We start from the raw sequence: 18,703 nt of genomic DNA on the forward strand, positions 1-18,703 counted from the left end.
CACTTGAATCATCCCACAGCATGATTCAGCAGGAGACAGAGAGGCTGGGAGAGACGGCGTCCACAAATTTAGCTTCCTTTTCTTCTAAACTGTGTCGATAAGATCATTAGGCCAATTAAACGATCAATCAGATGAAGCCTTCAGGCTGTATTTTTTGATATTTTGTGTGAATGTTAGAGGGCTGATAATCCTGAACAACTTCATTTGAATGAAGACGTTTGAGGTCACACGATCATGAATGACAGGGATTTCCCTTCTACCCATTGTGTTTGTGGTCTGCAGTTGATCAGGGCAGTTGTACCCGCGTATCTTGTCTACCTCAGGTTTCCTGTTTTGTGTTATAGTATGTAATTTTGTATTAAACGGGCAAACCAGATCAAGAAAAACGTTCTGTTCTTTATATCTTTGTATTTTCATTGTATTCTGTACAGCTCTATTGTTGTAGAATGTGAACTATTTCCTGACACAGAATGCATCCTTTAGTTCAGCCCTGTGCTCACTCAACCCTGAGGTCATTATTATTATCGGATGCACCTGAAATAAATTGCATTATGTCATAGACTGGCGCCACTGTCACTATGTTTAAAAGATAGATATGGCAATGTCAAAAAGCCTGTGTATTTATTTTCATTTATCTCAGGCCATTTTGTGCTGCTTTCAGGGAATAACCTCATTATACACTACTGTTCAGATGTTTATTTTGATTGATTGATTGATTGATTGATATCTCTTATGCTGAAAAAGCCAAAAATATTATTACAGTTCAAAATAACAATTTCCTGTTTCAATATATGATCTGTGATGGCAAAGCTGAATTTTCAGCAGCCATTACTTCAGGCTTTAGTATCAACTTATCCTTCAGAAATCATTTTAATATGGGGATCTGGTACTCAAGAAACATTATTATTATTATTATTATTATTATTCTGAAATTACTATTATTTTTATTATTATTTTTTTTTTTAATTCTGTGATGATATGTTTGTGTTAAAACATTTTAATTTTTTCATGGTTCTTTGATCAATACCTGAAGAATAGAATAGACTGAATCAAAAGAACAGAATTTATTTGAAATAAAAAAGGTAACATTTTAAATGTATTTTACTGTTGCTTTTGACCAATCTAATACATCCTTGCTGGATAAAAGTTCCATTTTCTTTAAATAACTATAATACATTTAAAATAAAACATTTAATATGTATTTTTGTTTTGTTTTTGTTTAATTTTATTTATATTTTCTTAATACATTTGTAATTTTTGGTTTTATTTTTGTATACTCTAAATTGAGTTGTGGTGCTCATGTGGGCCAATAATAATAATAATATTAATAATAATAATAATAATAATAATAATAATAATAATAATAATAATAATAAAATTGGTCAGCTATACCGAAGTAACAAAGATGAAACATTTATATGAAATAGGATACGGTTATCCCTGTGTAATCTCTACAGAAGGATGCGAAGATCTAATGAGAGGACTCTAATGAGAAAGGAGTTGGCCGGCTGGTTGGAGGTTAAAAATAAAGCCTAAATATGTCAAGACTGTAGTGAAGATTCCAGAGTACATTCTCTGAGGACAGGGTTAAGAGGAGAGGGCTAAGGCCAGTTATTTCTGTGTCCACTGAATCGTGTGTTTTGCACGTCCCCAACTAAAGTCTTGACATAGATGTAAAGCGATAAAGTGAGAGATTGAGAGAGAGAGAGCGTGGAATCAGAGAACCTCTCCTCTGTTAGTAACTCTAATTATGTAATGCTGAGAGATTTTAAGAGCTCAGTAATGTGAAATACACAATGATAGAGGCTGTTTCAGAATGAGTAGGCTCTGGATTGTTTTCTGGAATGGAGGGAAGGGAGGATAGATATGTCAGAGGAGTGATAACTGGGAATGGAAACATCCTCCTTGTCCTCAAGGTCATAAATAGTTTCTTCTCAAAACTACATTGCTAATTGATTGAGAATTGAGAACATGTTTGCGAAGCCAAAACTAAAAATTGTAGCTGAGACAATATTAATTCATCTTTTTTTGCTTTGTCAAGTAAAATGGTCCCAAACAACGAGTCACCTTAGAACCGTTACGTGTCTCCAAACAAAACACGTTCCTAAATTAATTAGTGTTTTTGAATGATTCATTTAAGTGAATGATTCAACAGTTCACAAATCTGTAAGTTATTGATTGTTTTATTATGATTTATTTTACAGGATTTTTCAATTTTTTTCTAATTTGTTTATTTTTTGTTTTTGAATAGAGAAAATGAATATTGTTCAATCAAGTTTATTGCGTTCCTGAATGAATTCATGTTTTTAAACAAATTTTCGGAGTGAATTTTAAACAAATCATGCACAAGTCCTCTTAGTTCCTAAATGAATAAATGCTTTTTTTTCTCCCTTTTTTTTTTTTTTTAAAGAAGCTTGAAGTGACTGAACGGTTAAACTAGTCATTCATAACTCTCGTTCATTCCTAAATAATCGCTTGAGTGAATGATGAAATGATTGACACGTCAGTCTCTTTTGTTCCTAAATGAATAATTGTTTATACTGTTTGATATCACAGCTTCTGCTCAGCTAATCAGTTTCGATGAACAGAACTAACTTTTGGAAAAAAATTGACAGTTATATTATGTTGATTCACAAACAAGTGACACTTATGAGCCAGTTATTTTTAATAATTCAGTCAAAAAGACCTACAAAACAGTCCCTAAAAAGTGCTTAAAGAACTACTGAATCAGAATCACGATGAGTGGCATTTGAATTGGATTCTTATTCATGAAGAGTCACTTGAGCCTCAGTTTGACTTTGAATGGCTAAAAGTTACACACACTCCCATGGTATTTTTATTGAACTGGGAGACTTTCAAGATTGTAAACTGTGTGTAAAGTGAAAAACTGCACCATTTCGCTAGTGCCCAGCTGTGTTTGGACCACACTGAGATTCAAACTGTTACATGAATATGACTACACTGTACTGTTGGCAGATTTCATGGTCTAAAGTGGTGGTCTGTGTGTAAAACTCAATGAGAAGAAAACCGTGGGATCCAATTTAATTTCAGGCACAGCTGGCCACCGGATGACTCTTGTGGGCTCAAATGTTTTGTCTGTATGTTTTCTTTGCTGGAAACCATGAGAACCACACTTCAGATGTGAAAATAAGGTGGCGAAGAAGCCAAGATGACTCATTACTCTGCATGAAGATCCTACAAATCCTGAAATGCAAATATTATCTGTAAGAAAATGGCCAATCCCTTCAGCAGTAAATCACATACATTATAAGGCCTCCAGAATCTACTTTTTTTTCTTTTTTTTCTTTTTTTTTTGTAATTCACTGTTTTTATTTTGATAGAACACACAAAAATACATCACAACAAAGGAGAAAATACCTATTTAAACCACTGCCCTCCCAGAATCCCCCCCCCCACATCCCACACCTATCCCATCACACCCCAGGACCCAAATAAATACAAAAGTAAAACAATATAAGATCAAATAAATATATATAAAAATATACAAACAGAATTGGTAATAATATTAACAACAGAATGACATCCAAATAAATAACCAAAATCTTCGAGATTATGGAAATCCAGTTCTTCCACATAGATAGAGTAGCAGGCTTTGCGTGGTTAGTCCGTGCAGAAGACACTTCCAGGTATAGTATTTCCAATAAGGAATGAATCCAGTGCTTAACAGAAAGGTCATGAGGGGGTTTCCGGCGTTGAACTAGTAATTTCTTTGCCGCAGTCAAAGCTGCTAGCCAAAATTTCTGTTCTTTCTCACTTACAGAAAATTGAGAATTATCATTCAACAATAAAATAACAGGATTTTTGGGAAAACGAATCTTGATAACCTTGTATAAAACATCAAGCACAATGTCCCAAAATTTTTGTACACCTGGACAGTCCCATAACATATGTCTTAAAGTGTCAAGGCAACCTAGTCTGCAAAATATGCAGTATGGATGGGGTGAAATACCCATAGCATAACTTATACGTGTGGTTAAATATGCTCTGTGAATAATTTGAAAGAGAATGCATTTCTGATTAGAGTTTGAGGACGCATGAAATGTATTAACCCACACTGTGTCCCAATCAATGCTTCTATTATAGGGAGTTAAATCTGATAAACACGCTCTAGCTTTAGGGAAATGATCAGTATTAAGGTTTGAAAAGCAAAAGTAAAAATAAGAGACAATTCCTATGTTTGGTGCATTTTGAATCCATTGCACTACTGGGTGAATTTGAAGATTATTAGCCCAAGGAACCTTTTGATATTTTATTGCAGAACGAAGTTGAAAATATAGAAATAAAGTGTTAAAGGAAATGTTAAATCTTTCAATTAAGTCTTGAAAATGTAAAATTGATTTCTTTCCATTTATATCTTTTAACGTTAGTATAACTTTTGTAGCCCAAGTTGGCTGTACAAATGGTTGTCCACCAGAAAGCAGATTCTGATTGTGCCATACGGGAGTATGGGTATGCCATATAGTTTTAGAAGGAAAAAGTTCAATCTTTTTATTTGGAGAGTGTAGGAAAGTATAGGTCCATAATGTAATAAGCACTTCTTATATGTAAGACCAGAAAATAAAGAAAATCTTGCAATCGAATTGGTGAAATAAGCTCTTGCTCTATTACTTTCCATGAGGACTGTGAACAAGGATCAAACCATTTCTTAACCGAGAGCAGAATAAAGGACTATTGATACAATTTAAAATTTGGGCAACCCCATCCGCCTTTCATTTTAATTCTTTGAAGTGTAGACCACTTAACTCGGGGACGTTTTCCATTCCAAATATATTTTATTAGTAAAGAAAGAAATAAAAAGTTTTTTCCAATAATTTGTAGGTGGGGGGAGAGGAAGCATGGAACTAATAAAATTGATAGGAGGCAGAATATTCATTTTTATTAATGACATTCGGGCTGAAGGTGATGAGGGCAGATACATCCATCGTTGAATATCAGACTCAATTTTCCCATAGATTGACATATAGTTTATTTTTGAGATTAGGGGTAAAGTAGGTCTGAGTTCGATCCCTAAATATTTAACTTGTGTTGATAATAAGACAGAAATATAGTTTGGAATAGAAAAATTTAGACCACCGGAATTAAGAGGCATCAAAATAGTTTTTGAATGATTAATTTTAAATCCCGATAGTATGCCAAATTCGTCTATAATTATGAGGGCGTTAGGAAGCAAGCGCTTCAAGTCAGATAGAAATAATAAAGTGTCATCTGCATATATGGAAATAGAGTGGCTTGATGCGCCTAACCGAATTGGTGTAAATGAGACTGCAGTGTCAGTGTCCAGGGGTTCTGTTGATAAGTTGATGAAAAGGGGGAAAAGTGGACAACCCTGCCTTGTACCTCTATGAATATTAAACCTGTCTGAGATGAGTCCACCAGTAGATACCCTGGCCATGGGATTAGTGTATAGAGTTTGCATCATTCTAATGAACCGGTCACCAAAATTGAACTTCTTTAAAGTATCCCACAGATAGCACCATTCAAGCCGATCAAAGGCTTTTTCGGCATCAATAAATAGAAGGCCACTAGGCGATTTCAATTTCCCTTATTCTGCGATGACGTGTAACACTAGGCGGACGTTGTCAGAAGCCAGGCGTCCAGGGATGAAACCTGATTGATCTGGATCAGTTAGTTTATGTATTACTATTTGTAGATTTCTGGCAATAACTTTAGCATAAATTTTGACATCCTCATTAATCAAGGAGATGGGCCTATAATTAGAACAGTCTGAGTGATCTTTGCCGGGTTTAGGTAGAACAGAGATTAAAGCTGTATTGAGGTGTCGGTGAAAATGGCCTTTGTATATGGCCTCATTTATAGTGCGTAACCAAATATGACCTAATAAATCCCATAGCACCAGGTATAACTCTGTTGGAAGGCCGTCAATTCCGGGAGACTTTCCTTTATTACTGCAGATTACTGCATTATGTAGTTCTTTTAAGGTTATATCAGAGTCAAGGTTGTCCATTTCCTCTTTTGAAAGTTTATGTAAATTCAATTGGTCAAAAAATCGGCCAGTACTGCGTTTCTGCAGTTTTTATTTTTTACCGGAATCTACTTTTTATGTCAACATCTGATCAAACAGAGTCATATTTGTCTTAAGCAACACATTCCTGCAATATTTCAAAGGTCAGGGTTGGGTATCTGGAATGAAGCTCTCAAGTACTATACTCAGACATGCTGAAATCTGTACTGCTTGTGTCTGACTAATGTAGTAAACATCTGAGACTCTGAGGACCACTGTGTACTCGAGATAGGCATGAAGCCATGATGAGAATCTTTAAAGAACAGAGAACAGAGACTCCAGTATTTACTTGGTGCATTACTTTCCTTGACAACAGAGATGACAAGTGAACAGTCTGTCCGTCACTGAACAGGAGAACTGATGTGGTGTGGTGTTAAATGTTATTTGAAAATAGAAGATTGAAGATTCAGAGTTGCCAGTTAGCAATCCCTGTGCTAAAACAGTGTTCCTGAGCAAGGCATCTGCACAGGGTTACTCAAGAGAAGCTGTTGTTTTATCATCAGTTACTTAGGAGTGACTTAAGTACAACCTACACTACTGTTCAAAATGTGTATTATATTTAAAAGTGTAATGTATTCATGTGATGGCAAAGCTTAATTTTCACCAGCCATTACTCCAGTCTTAAGTGTCACAGTATCCTTCAGAAATTATTTTAATTAGTAATTATTTTATTTATGTCTTCTGAGATATGAAAGCGCAAAACTATTAACTTTATGTGTGTGTATTTGCATAAACATGCTGTCAGAAAGCACATAACTCATTGTTCTTAGGGATGCACCTACATAATCTCAAGTGCATCTTGTACTGTTAAGCATTCAGCCTACAGAGCATACTTTGATTTATGTAAAGAGTTTGAAGTGTGTGTTTGAGCAGAACACCAGTGTGTTGTTTATAGGAGCAAACACGTTCCCCCTCTGAATCAATAAACCCAGATGCTGTGTGTATACTTAACTGTGAGTCTTGTTGCCTGTGGCATCTGTTTCTGTAATGTGTGTGTTTGTACTTCAGAAGAACATGAAAACTACAGCTCCACTGTGCTTTGGTGAACTCAGGGAAGTGTGGTGTGAAGATCAATTTATCAGTGACAGCCCTCAAGTAGACCTCTGAACTAAACAAACAAAAGCAAGGTGTTCTGTCCACTGTCTGCAAACTGTCAGAATCATGTCAAAAAACAAACCTGTTTACAATATCAGTTCAACAGATGTCTGGAGCTTGTAAGATCACTTCTTAACCAAGCTTTGTATTTTAACTCTTCAAACTCTTCAATATTTTCTTAAGAATACTAACAAGGATTGCTACAAAAAATATTAGATAGATAGATAGATAGATAGATAGATAGATAGATAGATAGATAGATAGATAGATAGATAGATAGATAGATAGATAGATAGATAGATAGATAGATAGATAGATTCAGTTCAGGAATGATTGATATTTTTTTAATCAGGACAGTCAAAGGACAATAGACAATCAATTCTAATCATCACAGTGTGTTTAACTTAGTGAAACAATAAAAGTGAGGTGTAATATGTCAGTCCATTTAATTAAAAGGACTAAGAAGAAAGCTGTTCTGATGCTAATCTTGTAGTTCATATTTTAAAAATTCAATTTTGGATTTAGGTTAATGGTTAAGCAGCTTTTGGAGAAGATTCTGGAAGATTTAGGTGTATCCGACCAGACGAGGAGTGCTGGGAAAGCTCTTCCTCATGCCCATGCACTTCTCCTGATCCAGGAACAGAGAGTTGGCTTTGATTGACAGGTCATGCTCTAGCGCAACTTTGGTCTTCACCAGGGTCTGGAGAGTGTTCTCGGCCTCCATCAGTCTCTCTCTCAGTTTATGAATGGTGTCTTCAATCTCCCTAACCTCTGTAACCAGCCTGAGAAAGAAAGAGGGAGTAAAACGAGGTTTGGCATCTGATTTTTGAATATATGTCTAGTTTTTTATTTTTGCATCTAGATCTAATTTTGTAAGCAAAACAGTTTTTGTATCCAAACTGTTGTGATGAGGATTGTCTCTGCAGAGTTCAACGTTGGGTCTGCGAGACCTTTCTTCCAGGCGGGTCTGGGCAACTTTAAGCGGGTTCTCTTTGTCTCGGATTGCCTTTTTTAAAGCTTCAATCAGCATCTCGGTCTGGAAGATTTCCTGGAGGGTCTGAAAGTGGAAGCAAGAAGGCAAAAAAGAGAAAGAGAGTTGACTGAAAAAGTGACAAAGTCAGTTATTCTTTGTATCTGACTTCTTGACCCTTTTCAAAGTTAAAAAGGTCCAGTCAAGTACTGTATATATCATAATTGACAGCCTAAAGCACTTTAATCTGAATTAGGCTGTTATGTTTTTTTTTTTTCTGGGCACAATTCCCATCCATCCACTCAGCCATGCCAGGACAGAACGGGAAGAGCAGTAATCAAACCCCTCAGAGTAAACAGAGATAGATAGATAGATAGATAGATAGATAGATAGATAGATAGATAGAGATAGATACCCCTCAGAGTAAATAGATAGATAGATAGATAGATAGATAGATAGATAGATAGATAGATTGTTTATTATTTGAGATTACTTAATGCTCTCAAAATTGCATAAAACTGACTGTTGTGTGAAGGATTTGACATTTCTTGATATTTCTCATCACAGCCCATATCATCCATATAAATACATAATGGTCATAACCAGTTCAAGTCTCATACCGGCAGGGATTGTAGGTGGGAGGAGTGAATGTAAAAAGCGCTCTCTCCCACCTTCAATACCACAACTGAGGTGCCCTTGAGCAAGGCACCGAACCCCCAACTGCTCCCCGGGTGCTGCAGCAAAAAATTGCTGCCCACTGCTCCAGGTGTATCTTCACGGTGTGTGTGTGTTCACTGCTGTGTGTGTGCACTTTGGATGGGATAAATGCAGAGCACTAATATAATACATAGCCATATGTCACGTCACTTTTTTTCACTTTTTAAAAATATGCATGATCAAGTGTCTAATTACATAGACACACACTCGCTCACCAACACGATTTGATGTAATCTCATTTTGACCAATCAGCATCATGAATGATAATTCTTTATTGGTTACCTCATGCCTCTGATAACAGCCGTCAAGAACTTAAATATTATGGACAGCTGACAGAGCTTCTTCATGCTCTTCATTAACCTCCTTAACAACAGACTCTAGTATTTAGAGCTTCCTCTCTACATCTTTAGGGCATAAACAGGCAGGCAATTTATTTTGGGTCTTGTCCAGTCAAAGTGAAGTGGCAAGGAGGAAGTAGGATAGATCCTATTATTACTAAACACCAGGTGAAGAATGAGTGGTTAATAGTTTTGACGTGATTTTCAGCATCCCGTGGTTACCTTGGCCAGGTGGGCTTGCAGATTGTTCTTGGCATCTGCCATCTCAGAGATGCGGTTGGTAAAGGACACATTTAAACTGTTAAACTGGTTCCACATCTCGTTTGAAGTGGCATTGAGCAGGATCTCAATCTCATCACGGAGTTTGTGAGAGGCGGCACGTTCGCTCTGAGAATGCAGGATGTTGTCGTCAGTAAACTTCGACCAGGAATCTGGAAGACTGATACTGTTGAGATCATAAAGAGAGTAAGCAGAGTAAATTATAACATCATTAGGCTGATAATCCTAACCCTAACATCCTAAAAACATAATTGTCTTTTTTTTTAGTTAAAGTTCTATCATGACAACTCTCAGAAGATTTGACGTGGTCATGTAGATGAAAATGTCAATATGTTTGGTCTTGGCGGAATAGATTTGCTACACTGCTGCGGCAGAGCATGTACAGAGACTCGCTACTCCAGTATATCCACAATATGCTGCTGTGAGCATGTAAGAAATTCTGCTGCTGCAAATATAACACAGCATATGAAATAACCCACATATAGCATACATGAATCACTCCATAGCAGATCTATACAGGTGGAGCTGGGGAAGGTGGAGGGTTTCTGAAGAATGCTGCAACTACTACAGCAAGCACTAGCCAGGTATTTGAATGTTGAGCAGTAAGCTCATTGGCTTCTCATACAAAAAGAACCAATCAGCTGCACCATGTGATGACATCATCATGTCAGACTGAGTTAGACCTATCGGACTGCGCCATCTAGAGTTTCATGACAGAACTTTGTGTTAAATCTCACGATGGGTCCATGCGATCGATCCCTCTATAGTAGCTGATTCCATCAGAGGTGTTCCTGAGATGGTGACACCTATCATCAATTCTCTGTGCTGTGACCTTGTCACTCAGATCTCTCTCCAACTCGTGCTGTGCGGCACGATTCGACCTGAGGATAATAATGAATATAATCACATGCCCTGCTTCAGAGATGCTTTGATCATTTGTCAAACCTTAAATATTTAATTTAAAATTGTCCATATGAAGGCAAAGTTGTATTTTAAGGTTATTTTAGAGTTTTTTTTAAATAATGCTTTCTGCAAGACTCACTCTAGTTGAGCAATAGCTCGGTCTAAATGCCGCCTCATTCTCTCCTGACACGACTTAATCACTTCCACTTCCTGCAAAAAAGGCAAAATTAACTTTTGCAAATATAGAAATGATGACTGCTTAACATTTTCTTATGTGGGAAGAATTAGATAGTAGTTCAATGATGTATTTATAAGTGAGACTTGAAATTAACACAGCTTACTCAATCAGTTGTCTTGGGCATTGGTAGGCTACTTTATACAGTTTGTAGTCATTATATAAAATATTTGACCTCAGAATGCCACAATTGACCAATCAGAATCAGGTATTCCAGAAAGTCATGTATTAAATGTAATCAAAATAAAAGCACAGTGAAAGCCCCTGTAACATTGATTAATTAACTCACATTGCTAATATTTGAGGTTGTTTTTGGTTTCAGTTGTTATGTGTTTAGATGAAAGCTCAGGTGACCTCACCTTAATTAAATCTTTCTCTACATCATCATGAACGAGATCAATGGACATCCGTTTCTCCCTGTGGAACAAACATTCCTGAGAAACCTGGAAAAAGAAAAAGATTGAGAATATTTATGTAGATAATTCAATATCTATTTAATTTTATTTTTATATATTTTGATTTTATTTTATTTTGATTTTTAGTGTTCAGTGCAGATAGAATTTTGACAAAGTAATGATAACTGATGACAGGACATCACACGGGATTACACGTCCTCAATCAAAATGTGACAATGGAATCTCTAGTAAGCAATTACATCACTATGGAAACGTCTTGTGATCATTCTTGTGGTCTTTCCTGTTAGCTGACAGCAGTGTCACTACACTATTTTGCAACTCATCCAGTGTGCTAGTAGTCAGCATGTTTTGATGTGGTTTCTGTGGAAACAGTCTCTTATTGTGACTCAGATGGGTAACTCTGTAAAGACAGTGGTGGGACACATTGAGGTCACTGTAGATCTAGTGCACTTTGTGCTCAGTGTGATTGAGTATGTATATCTCACCCCACTAGGTTCTGTTACCAAGTGGTTTCTAACAATGGGTAACCTGACACTCTACTGTGGGCTTTTCTAGTTACTGGGACTTTAGGTAGATCACTGTGACCCAAATTAGGTGTGAAGCTGATAGAAAACCACTAGAGCTCTGCCATGTTAGCATTCCAAGCATGGATGGAATATTTGTTACAGTAGTAAAAACAAGAAATGACCTTTAAATCTGTTTAGAGAGGTCAAATGTGCAATATATTGTTAGTTCATTTTGGCATCAAATGTTACATGCATAAAAATTCATGTTTTTTAATTTATATATATATATATATATATATATATATATATATATATATATATATATATATATATATAAATATTTATATATAAATTTATTAAATTAAATATGTCATATATATTAAATATATTATAGATTTATTGTGTATATTTATTATATACATTTATTCTATATATAGACATACTACATTTATATTTATGTATGTGTATTATTTATATAATTATTCACATAGAATTGTTACTTTTGTAAATTATATTTGTGAATTATATTACCTGCAGTGGGCCTTCAGTTTCAGCAAGAGCTCTTTCCAGTCTTCTTTTCACATCCGTCAGCGATGATATCTCTGTCACCATGTTGTCTATCTCATGATTGAGCTCTGATCTCCAGAAGCTGATGTCCTTTAGTCTTTCTCCGATGTTCTTGCTGGTGGTGTCCTGAGTTCTGCGGGTCATCTGGTCCTTATCTTGGATCATTCGGATCGTGTCCCTCCGAAGCCTTTCAGCACTGTTCCGGGACGACTCTGACTCCATGTAGTTACTGTGGTTGGACTTGAACCAGTCCTCTGGCATGTAGCGTGTACTGAGAGCTGTCCTGTTAGAGGGGTAAAACATGGTCTTGGCACGGACCAAGTCTAGGTTTTCTCTTTGAAGGGCTGATACACTTGGGATAGCGCTGCCACTTCTAAAGTATGTATTAGTCCTCCAGGGCATGTTTGAATTCTGGTTGAGGGTCAAGGCTGGCTGGTGGCTCCTATAACTGGATGCTGTGGTGGATATGGCCGGTAGGAAATGGCTTGTTTTGGGCCGAGTGTAAGTGGCCATCTGAGTGGATCCAATTAGCTCCATGTGTCAATCAATTAGCCACCTTTTCCCTGTGAAATACAACAGACTTTGCTTTGGAATGTGTACAGTCACTTGACGTTAATAACTGCATGCTTATGTGTGTGTGTGTGTGTGTTTTTGGTTTGTGTTTTTTTGTGTGTTTTTTTGTTTATGACTTGGTGGTTATGGCATTAGGCCATAATATCAGACTGTATTTTTAAGGTTTATGGTTTAAGGTAAAAATATAAAGGACAGCAATTTATTAATGTGTTACTTTTTATTGTTTATAAGTAAATATGGAAATATAGATATCAAAGTAATCTGGCCTAATTATTTGAAAGTGCAATCTGTTAAACTTTATATGGATAAAATTTGTTAATGTTATGAATGAAAGTTATACACGCAAGGCATTGGAATAACACTTGGTAGAAGTAACGCCTTAAAGCTCTTTCTTTTGAAATATTCTATTAATTTGCGTATTAATTTAAGTAGTCCACTATACAAGTATTAGCCTAATTACAAGTCGTTTTAGATGAACTGAAAACGTATAATGCAAATTAAATATCGGAACAGAATATTATTTGCACTGCATCGTTTTATCTTCTCCAAAATGCGCCAAATATTATTTGCGTTTTAGATGAACTGAAAACGTATAATGCAAATTAAATACCGGACGCCAAATAGAGAAAAATCAAACTGACTAAATACAGTACCTCGAGAAATAAAATTTGGAAATCTTTACAATAGGTTCTAAAACAGATTAACTGAATATGTGTTGTAAACTCACCGTGTGTTTGAATCTCGTCTGTCACTCTGATGAAGCGCAGTACTCTGTGCACCGCTGACAGGTGTAAGCGCGCACCTGTGCAGAGCTGTGTACACCTTTGCGCAAGCGCGACAGATCGTGAACGTCACTTCTGTGCATTATTGATAGACAAGCCCTTCAGCGCGCATCATTCCGCGAATCACTTCCGTAAGAGCTCAATCGAAAGCGCAGTTATCCAAAATAACTAAGGCAAGTCTATAGAAATAAACAAGCATGAACATATAACATGTATCTATATGTGTGTGTGTGTGTGTGTGTGTGTGTGTGTGTGTGTGTGTGTGTGTATTAACAAGGTTCAGTGATCTATCTATATCTCTAAACATATTCTCAGAAAATATTCTAACTTGATGCTTTCTGGGCAGTCAGACCTTCTGATGAGTTAATGTACAATTCTCTAGAAACCATTGAGGAAACATGAACTAGCAGTAACAGTTCAGCAGAGTCAAAGTGATCAGCCGTGATGAACTGAGACAAAGGGTCACTCTGAGAGACAGGATCATTTGGCATAGTTTCATGCCATTTTATGCCAAGCATGCTACTGAATGTACAAGTTCATATGCATCCTTTTTTATCAATAAGATTAATAGTCATTCATTAACAGCGTTTTTCGATCTTCCTGAACTCTTCATTCAGGGCTGGTGTCTGAGAGTGCAGATAATCTCTGTGTTTCTGGTCTAACGTTTCAGAAGTGATGACACATAATAGTTGAGACTGCAGTGTTTGTGTTTCAGTGCAGCTTTTACTCGTGTCTCAAATGACCATCAAACAGAAGGTGTTTCGCATAATGACACCTGGATATATGTGCAGAGATAATAGTATTTATTTGTGTTTATACTATAGGAAACAAGGCACAGTTAATATTTCACAGATGAAATGGGCTGGAGTTCTTGCTGCTGGGGTGTGGCACATCTGGACATTTATTTTTTTTAGATGGTTTTTTCCTATCTCAAGTGATAGTTATAGCATTACTGGTATTTCAACGAAAGTGTCCAGCTGGACTGAAGCAGGGATTTTTCAATTTAAAGCACATAACCTTGAGAATCTCAGTACTGCATACACATTAAAATGTATTGTCAGTTAATTAAAACATGAAATTATATCATCATTAAGACTATGTACAAATATGCAATTATATTTAAAAAGTCATTACATTTTATATGTATTTTTTTTTTTACTGTTTTTAAGTGTCATTATATAATTAAAAATAATTAAAATGGTTTTAAATTTAATTTTTAAAACACTAAATACATATCCAAACTGTAAAATAATTGTTTGTGAATTTTTAGCTTTACATCACTCACGCACCAATGGATCGTGAATGGGTACCATCAGAATGAGAGTCCAAACAGCTGATAAAAGCATCACAATAATCCACAAGTAATCCACACAGCTCCATTCCATTAATTTATGTCTTGTGAAGTGAAAGATGTGTTTCTAAGAAACAAACCCAACTTCAAACTGTTGTTATTCATAATATTGCTTTCTCCAGTGAAAAAGTCATGTCATCTGAATCAGGAGAGAAATGTGCACAGATCAAGTGAAAACAGTCCAAAACAGTTCTACTAATATGATTTTGATGTGAGAGGACAACAGGTGGAGGAAGCATAATTATGCATTATGACCAGAAGTGATGGTTTAAAGTTAATGCTTAAATCCAGATCCGAAAAGATAATTCCGTTTCATCACAACTTTAATAGTAGGACCATAGAATAATGCTAATGTTTTGAGTTTGCAACCACCAAATTCCATTGTTTTGCAAGAAACCCCACACTGTCATGGCTACCATTATTTGTGTACACATTCATCTTCCTGAATGGAGGGAATCTGAGCTATGAATCAGTGAGTTAGGTGAGAGCACACCTTCTAATTATTGCATGGCCCCCAATACCTTCACTCCACCTCCATGAGGATGGGTTACCGCTGCCTTATCAAAGATTCATTAACAGGAAGAGAGCACACTGGGCTATTTAACACAGTATAATCATCCGTGTGTCTTGTTACAGCCCAGGCTAAGAGATGCACATGTGCCCAGGACTGAGGCTGGGTGTTGTGTGTTTATCCCGGCTGGGCTTGCGTCTCTCAGTTCTGAAGAGGGTGTTGACATGTACTGACTCATGCAAAAGGAAAATCGCTTTGCCGCTAAGTCCTAAAGTCATTCTTCATAGACTGGAATGCAACATCTGGGTCTGTCAAACTGTGAAAGGAGGAGAGAATAAAAACCACAGCCATTTTTGTGGGGGGGGGATTATGTTTGTACATTGCTACATTAAAAACTATACTATTATCAAAAATTCAAATTAATCTATTGGTAAATTCTTAGATTTTGCATGGACAAATTCTGCATTGACATTTCTTTTAAATGTTTTTATTATTATTATTATTATTTTACTACTGGTCTAGTTGTGGTTTATGATTTTAATATCAAATTATTAAATAGTTATAATAGTAATAATAATAATTAAATTGCATTAGCTATTTATATAAACATTAAATAATTGTTTGTGTTTCACTGATGTGTTTTCCAAAGTGCAACTGTGCTCACATTGTTGGGAAGTTGCTTGTAGATTGCAAACATACAATAAAAGCTATACTATTATCATAAAATAAAATGAATTTATGAATATACTTTTAAATCATAAATTGCAAAATAATTTTCTTAATCAGTATTTTTATCTCTCTTTCTTATTTTTTTATTAAGAAATTATTTTTTTGTAGCATTGCTGCTTAAATATCAGCCTCAGTTTTGTAATGCAATGTTTTGGACTTTTGTTCCCTTCCTGTTGCTTACTTTGCCAACAGACCAGAGTTTCTCAGCGTGAGCCTCCCCAACCAGAGCCCCTCTATGTTATCCTGCTGTGGTTTTCTCCCTGATGTCTGTGTCTTTACTAAAATAACACTGCATGAATTCCCTGTTAGGCAATCTAGCCAACAGCCTACAAAAGGGAAGGAATAGTCACACTTTTATTATTATTATTTTATTGTGGACATTTGATGAGTCTAGTCTTTTTAATGTGGAAAACTGTTTCCATCCAAATGTAGAAAAAAAGCAAGATAATTGAGAATTTATTTCTTATAATAGTGAGTTTACATGTTGATTTTATATCTCACAATGTGACTTCCTTACTTAATTAGGATTTACTTTAAGTTGAAATCAGGCTTCTTAAATTTGCTAACCACAACATAATGAAAAAGTGTAGTTTTAGATTTTGCTGCTGAACCGCAGCTTCTCGCCAAGTGTTTTAATATCACAACCGTCGGTGTCAACAGGGTAAGCTGAGATTCAAAGGGCGTTGTGCCAGCGATCTACTGTATCACTCGACACACATTCTGATGTACACACACACACAAACACATCAGACCTCATGTCATTGCCTCTTCCCATGTTGAATATGCCCTGTAAAGGCATGGAGAACAAACCCATGGTTGACGTCCATTGCCCTCCAAACAGCAAACACCTCCCCGGTGCTCCTAGGCTTCAGCCTGAAACGTGAGAGTAACTTTAGAGTACCCTATATTTACCCTAGTACCGTGCGTCTAGAGGGTCTGCGGTGTACTACTGCATGCCATTAATGCGTGAGAGGACAAACCCATTTTACGAACGCTGTGGAGTCTTGCAAAGAGTATTCCGAGTATAGGTTTTCACAGATTGAATTGCAGCCATGTTTTGTGCAAAATTCACGCAGAACACGTTTTTGCTTGCTATTCCAGTTCTTTTATGTAAACATGCACTAGATAGACGTCTTTGACCATTGTCAAGTTCAACATTTTTTTTCAACTGTCAAGTTAAAATTCAGTTCAACATTTTAAAAAAATGCATCTGCATTTTATTTATTTTTATTTATTCTTTTTGATATTTCTCTGTCCTGTCTCGCTATTTTTGCATAAGTTTTTATGTTTGAAGGACGTGTTTGACTGTCATACAACTTTTGCAGTGTTTCGCTTATAACATATTTAAAAAAAAAAAGTTGTAAAAAACAAATCTGCATTTTTTCCCCATTCCACTGCCGTTTGCACAGTTTTTTTATGCTTTGTATTGTAGAAACATGGCACACTCAAGTTAAAATAAGTTGAATTTTTTAAAAAAACATGCCTTGAGCTGTTTTGTTCCCATTCCACAGCTTGTGTCTCAGCTGTGCATTTTTAAGAGTTATTAAAACAACAGCAAAACCCCTTTAGATTGCAAAAGATTCAAAACGCTTGTGGTTTACGTGGAAAAATTATGTAAAAGCAGAGCAGCGGACTGCAAAAATGAGTTCTGTAAGAACAGCCCATCAAAGATAATTTTTTTTTTTTTTTAGGTAATTATACATTTTAACAAAGCTTGGTTCAAAAATGTGTTCAGAGAAGGTTTGAAAATGGTGTGACAGCATGCCAGTGTAGTGTAGTTTAGGGAAAATGAAGTGAAAGGGAAAAACTAAACAAAACAAAATATATATTTCTGTTCTCTGATATTGTAGTGAAGTGATTTGATTTGAGTTGAGTTGTATTGTAGTGGTGGTGTGGTGTGTTTTTTTTTTTTTTTTTATTTTTGTTTTATTAACAAGGTTCGGGAGGATCGCGTCAGATACTTAGCCTAATTAGCGCAGGTGGAGCGCACTCAAGTTAATCAACGCTATGGTATAAATACAGCTGACTTACAGTACCTCTATCCATTGACAGTTTATTAGCATCTTGGTTCGCTCGTCTACCACCATGTCACAAAGCCAAAACTCCTTGTCTGAAGACCCATCCAACTCATCTCCGGTCCCATTGCCGGCTCTAAGACCACTCCTCCTCGGCATGGCACCGCAATCGAGCCCCAGGCTCCATCTTGCATGCACTGTATGGCTCGAGCAGCCACTTGCCTCCCAAGTCTCCTAGGCCTACCCTCGCCACCTCCGGCGAGAACCTTGGTCGACTCCCCGGCGTCCTCCTATCACTCGGCTAGGCCTACGATTCCGCCACTAGAAAAGTGGACGGTGTCGAGTCTGAGGCAAGCGCTGTCCAAATCCGACATCCAGCCTTCACGCAAGTTAAACAAGACAGAAATATATGACTTGTAAAAAAATCTGCAACTAACTAACCTCTCTCCCAATCCCAAAGAAGGGCAAAAGGCAAGATAAAACTTACAGATATGGTCTCAGCAAGTATCAAGCCACAGCATCAGGCCATCACACCTGGCGAGGCTTACCCATTCGATGTCGTGAGTCTTGATCTCCCATCGGATGCTGCGAGAGGCCTCCCAGTAGGGTTTTCCATTTCTCGCTCCCCGCCCGGCGTGGCTTACCCGTCTGATGCATTGAGTATTGATCTCCC

At 36.6% G+C, this 18,703-nt stretch overlaps 1 protein-coding gene across 1 annotated transcript; it reads right to left on the minus strand.

Annotated features, from left to right (window-relative positions):
* Window positions 1–7,485: 7,485 nt before the first annotated feature.
* Window positions 7,486–13,465, minus strand: tekt3 (tektin 3). The gene is made up of 8 exons (XM_042734847.1): window positions 13,370–13,465; window positions 12,034–12,632; window positions 10,940–11,023; window positions 10,485–10,555; window positions 10,180–10,323; window positions 9,386–9,608; window positions 8,044–8,195; window positions 7,486–7,923 (listed from the first exon to the last, which is right to left on the minus strand). The coding sequence occupies exons 2-8, from the start codon at window positions 12,604–12,606 to the stop codon at window positions 7,704–7,706; spliced, it is 1,467 nt and encodes a 488-aa protein (XP_042590781.1). The 5' UTR covers window positions 12,607–12,632; window positions 13,370–13,465; the 3' UTR covers window positions 7,486–7,703.
* Between the last annotated feature and the right edge of the window lie 5,238 nt (window positions 13,466–18,703).

Source organism: Cyprinus carpio, chromosome B12 (assembly GCF_018340385.1).
Source record: "Cyprinus carpio isolate SPL01 chromosome B12, ASM1834038v1, whole genome shotgun sequence".
Classification (NCBI taxonomy): domain Eukaryota; kingdom Metazoa; phylum Chordata; class Actinopteri; order Cypriniformes; family Cyprinidae; genus Cyprinus; species Cyprinus carpio.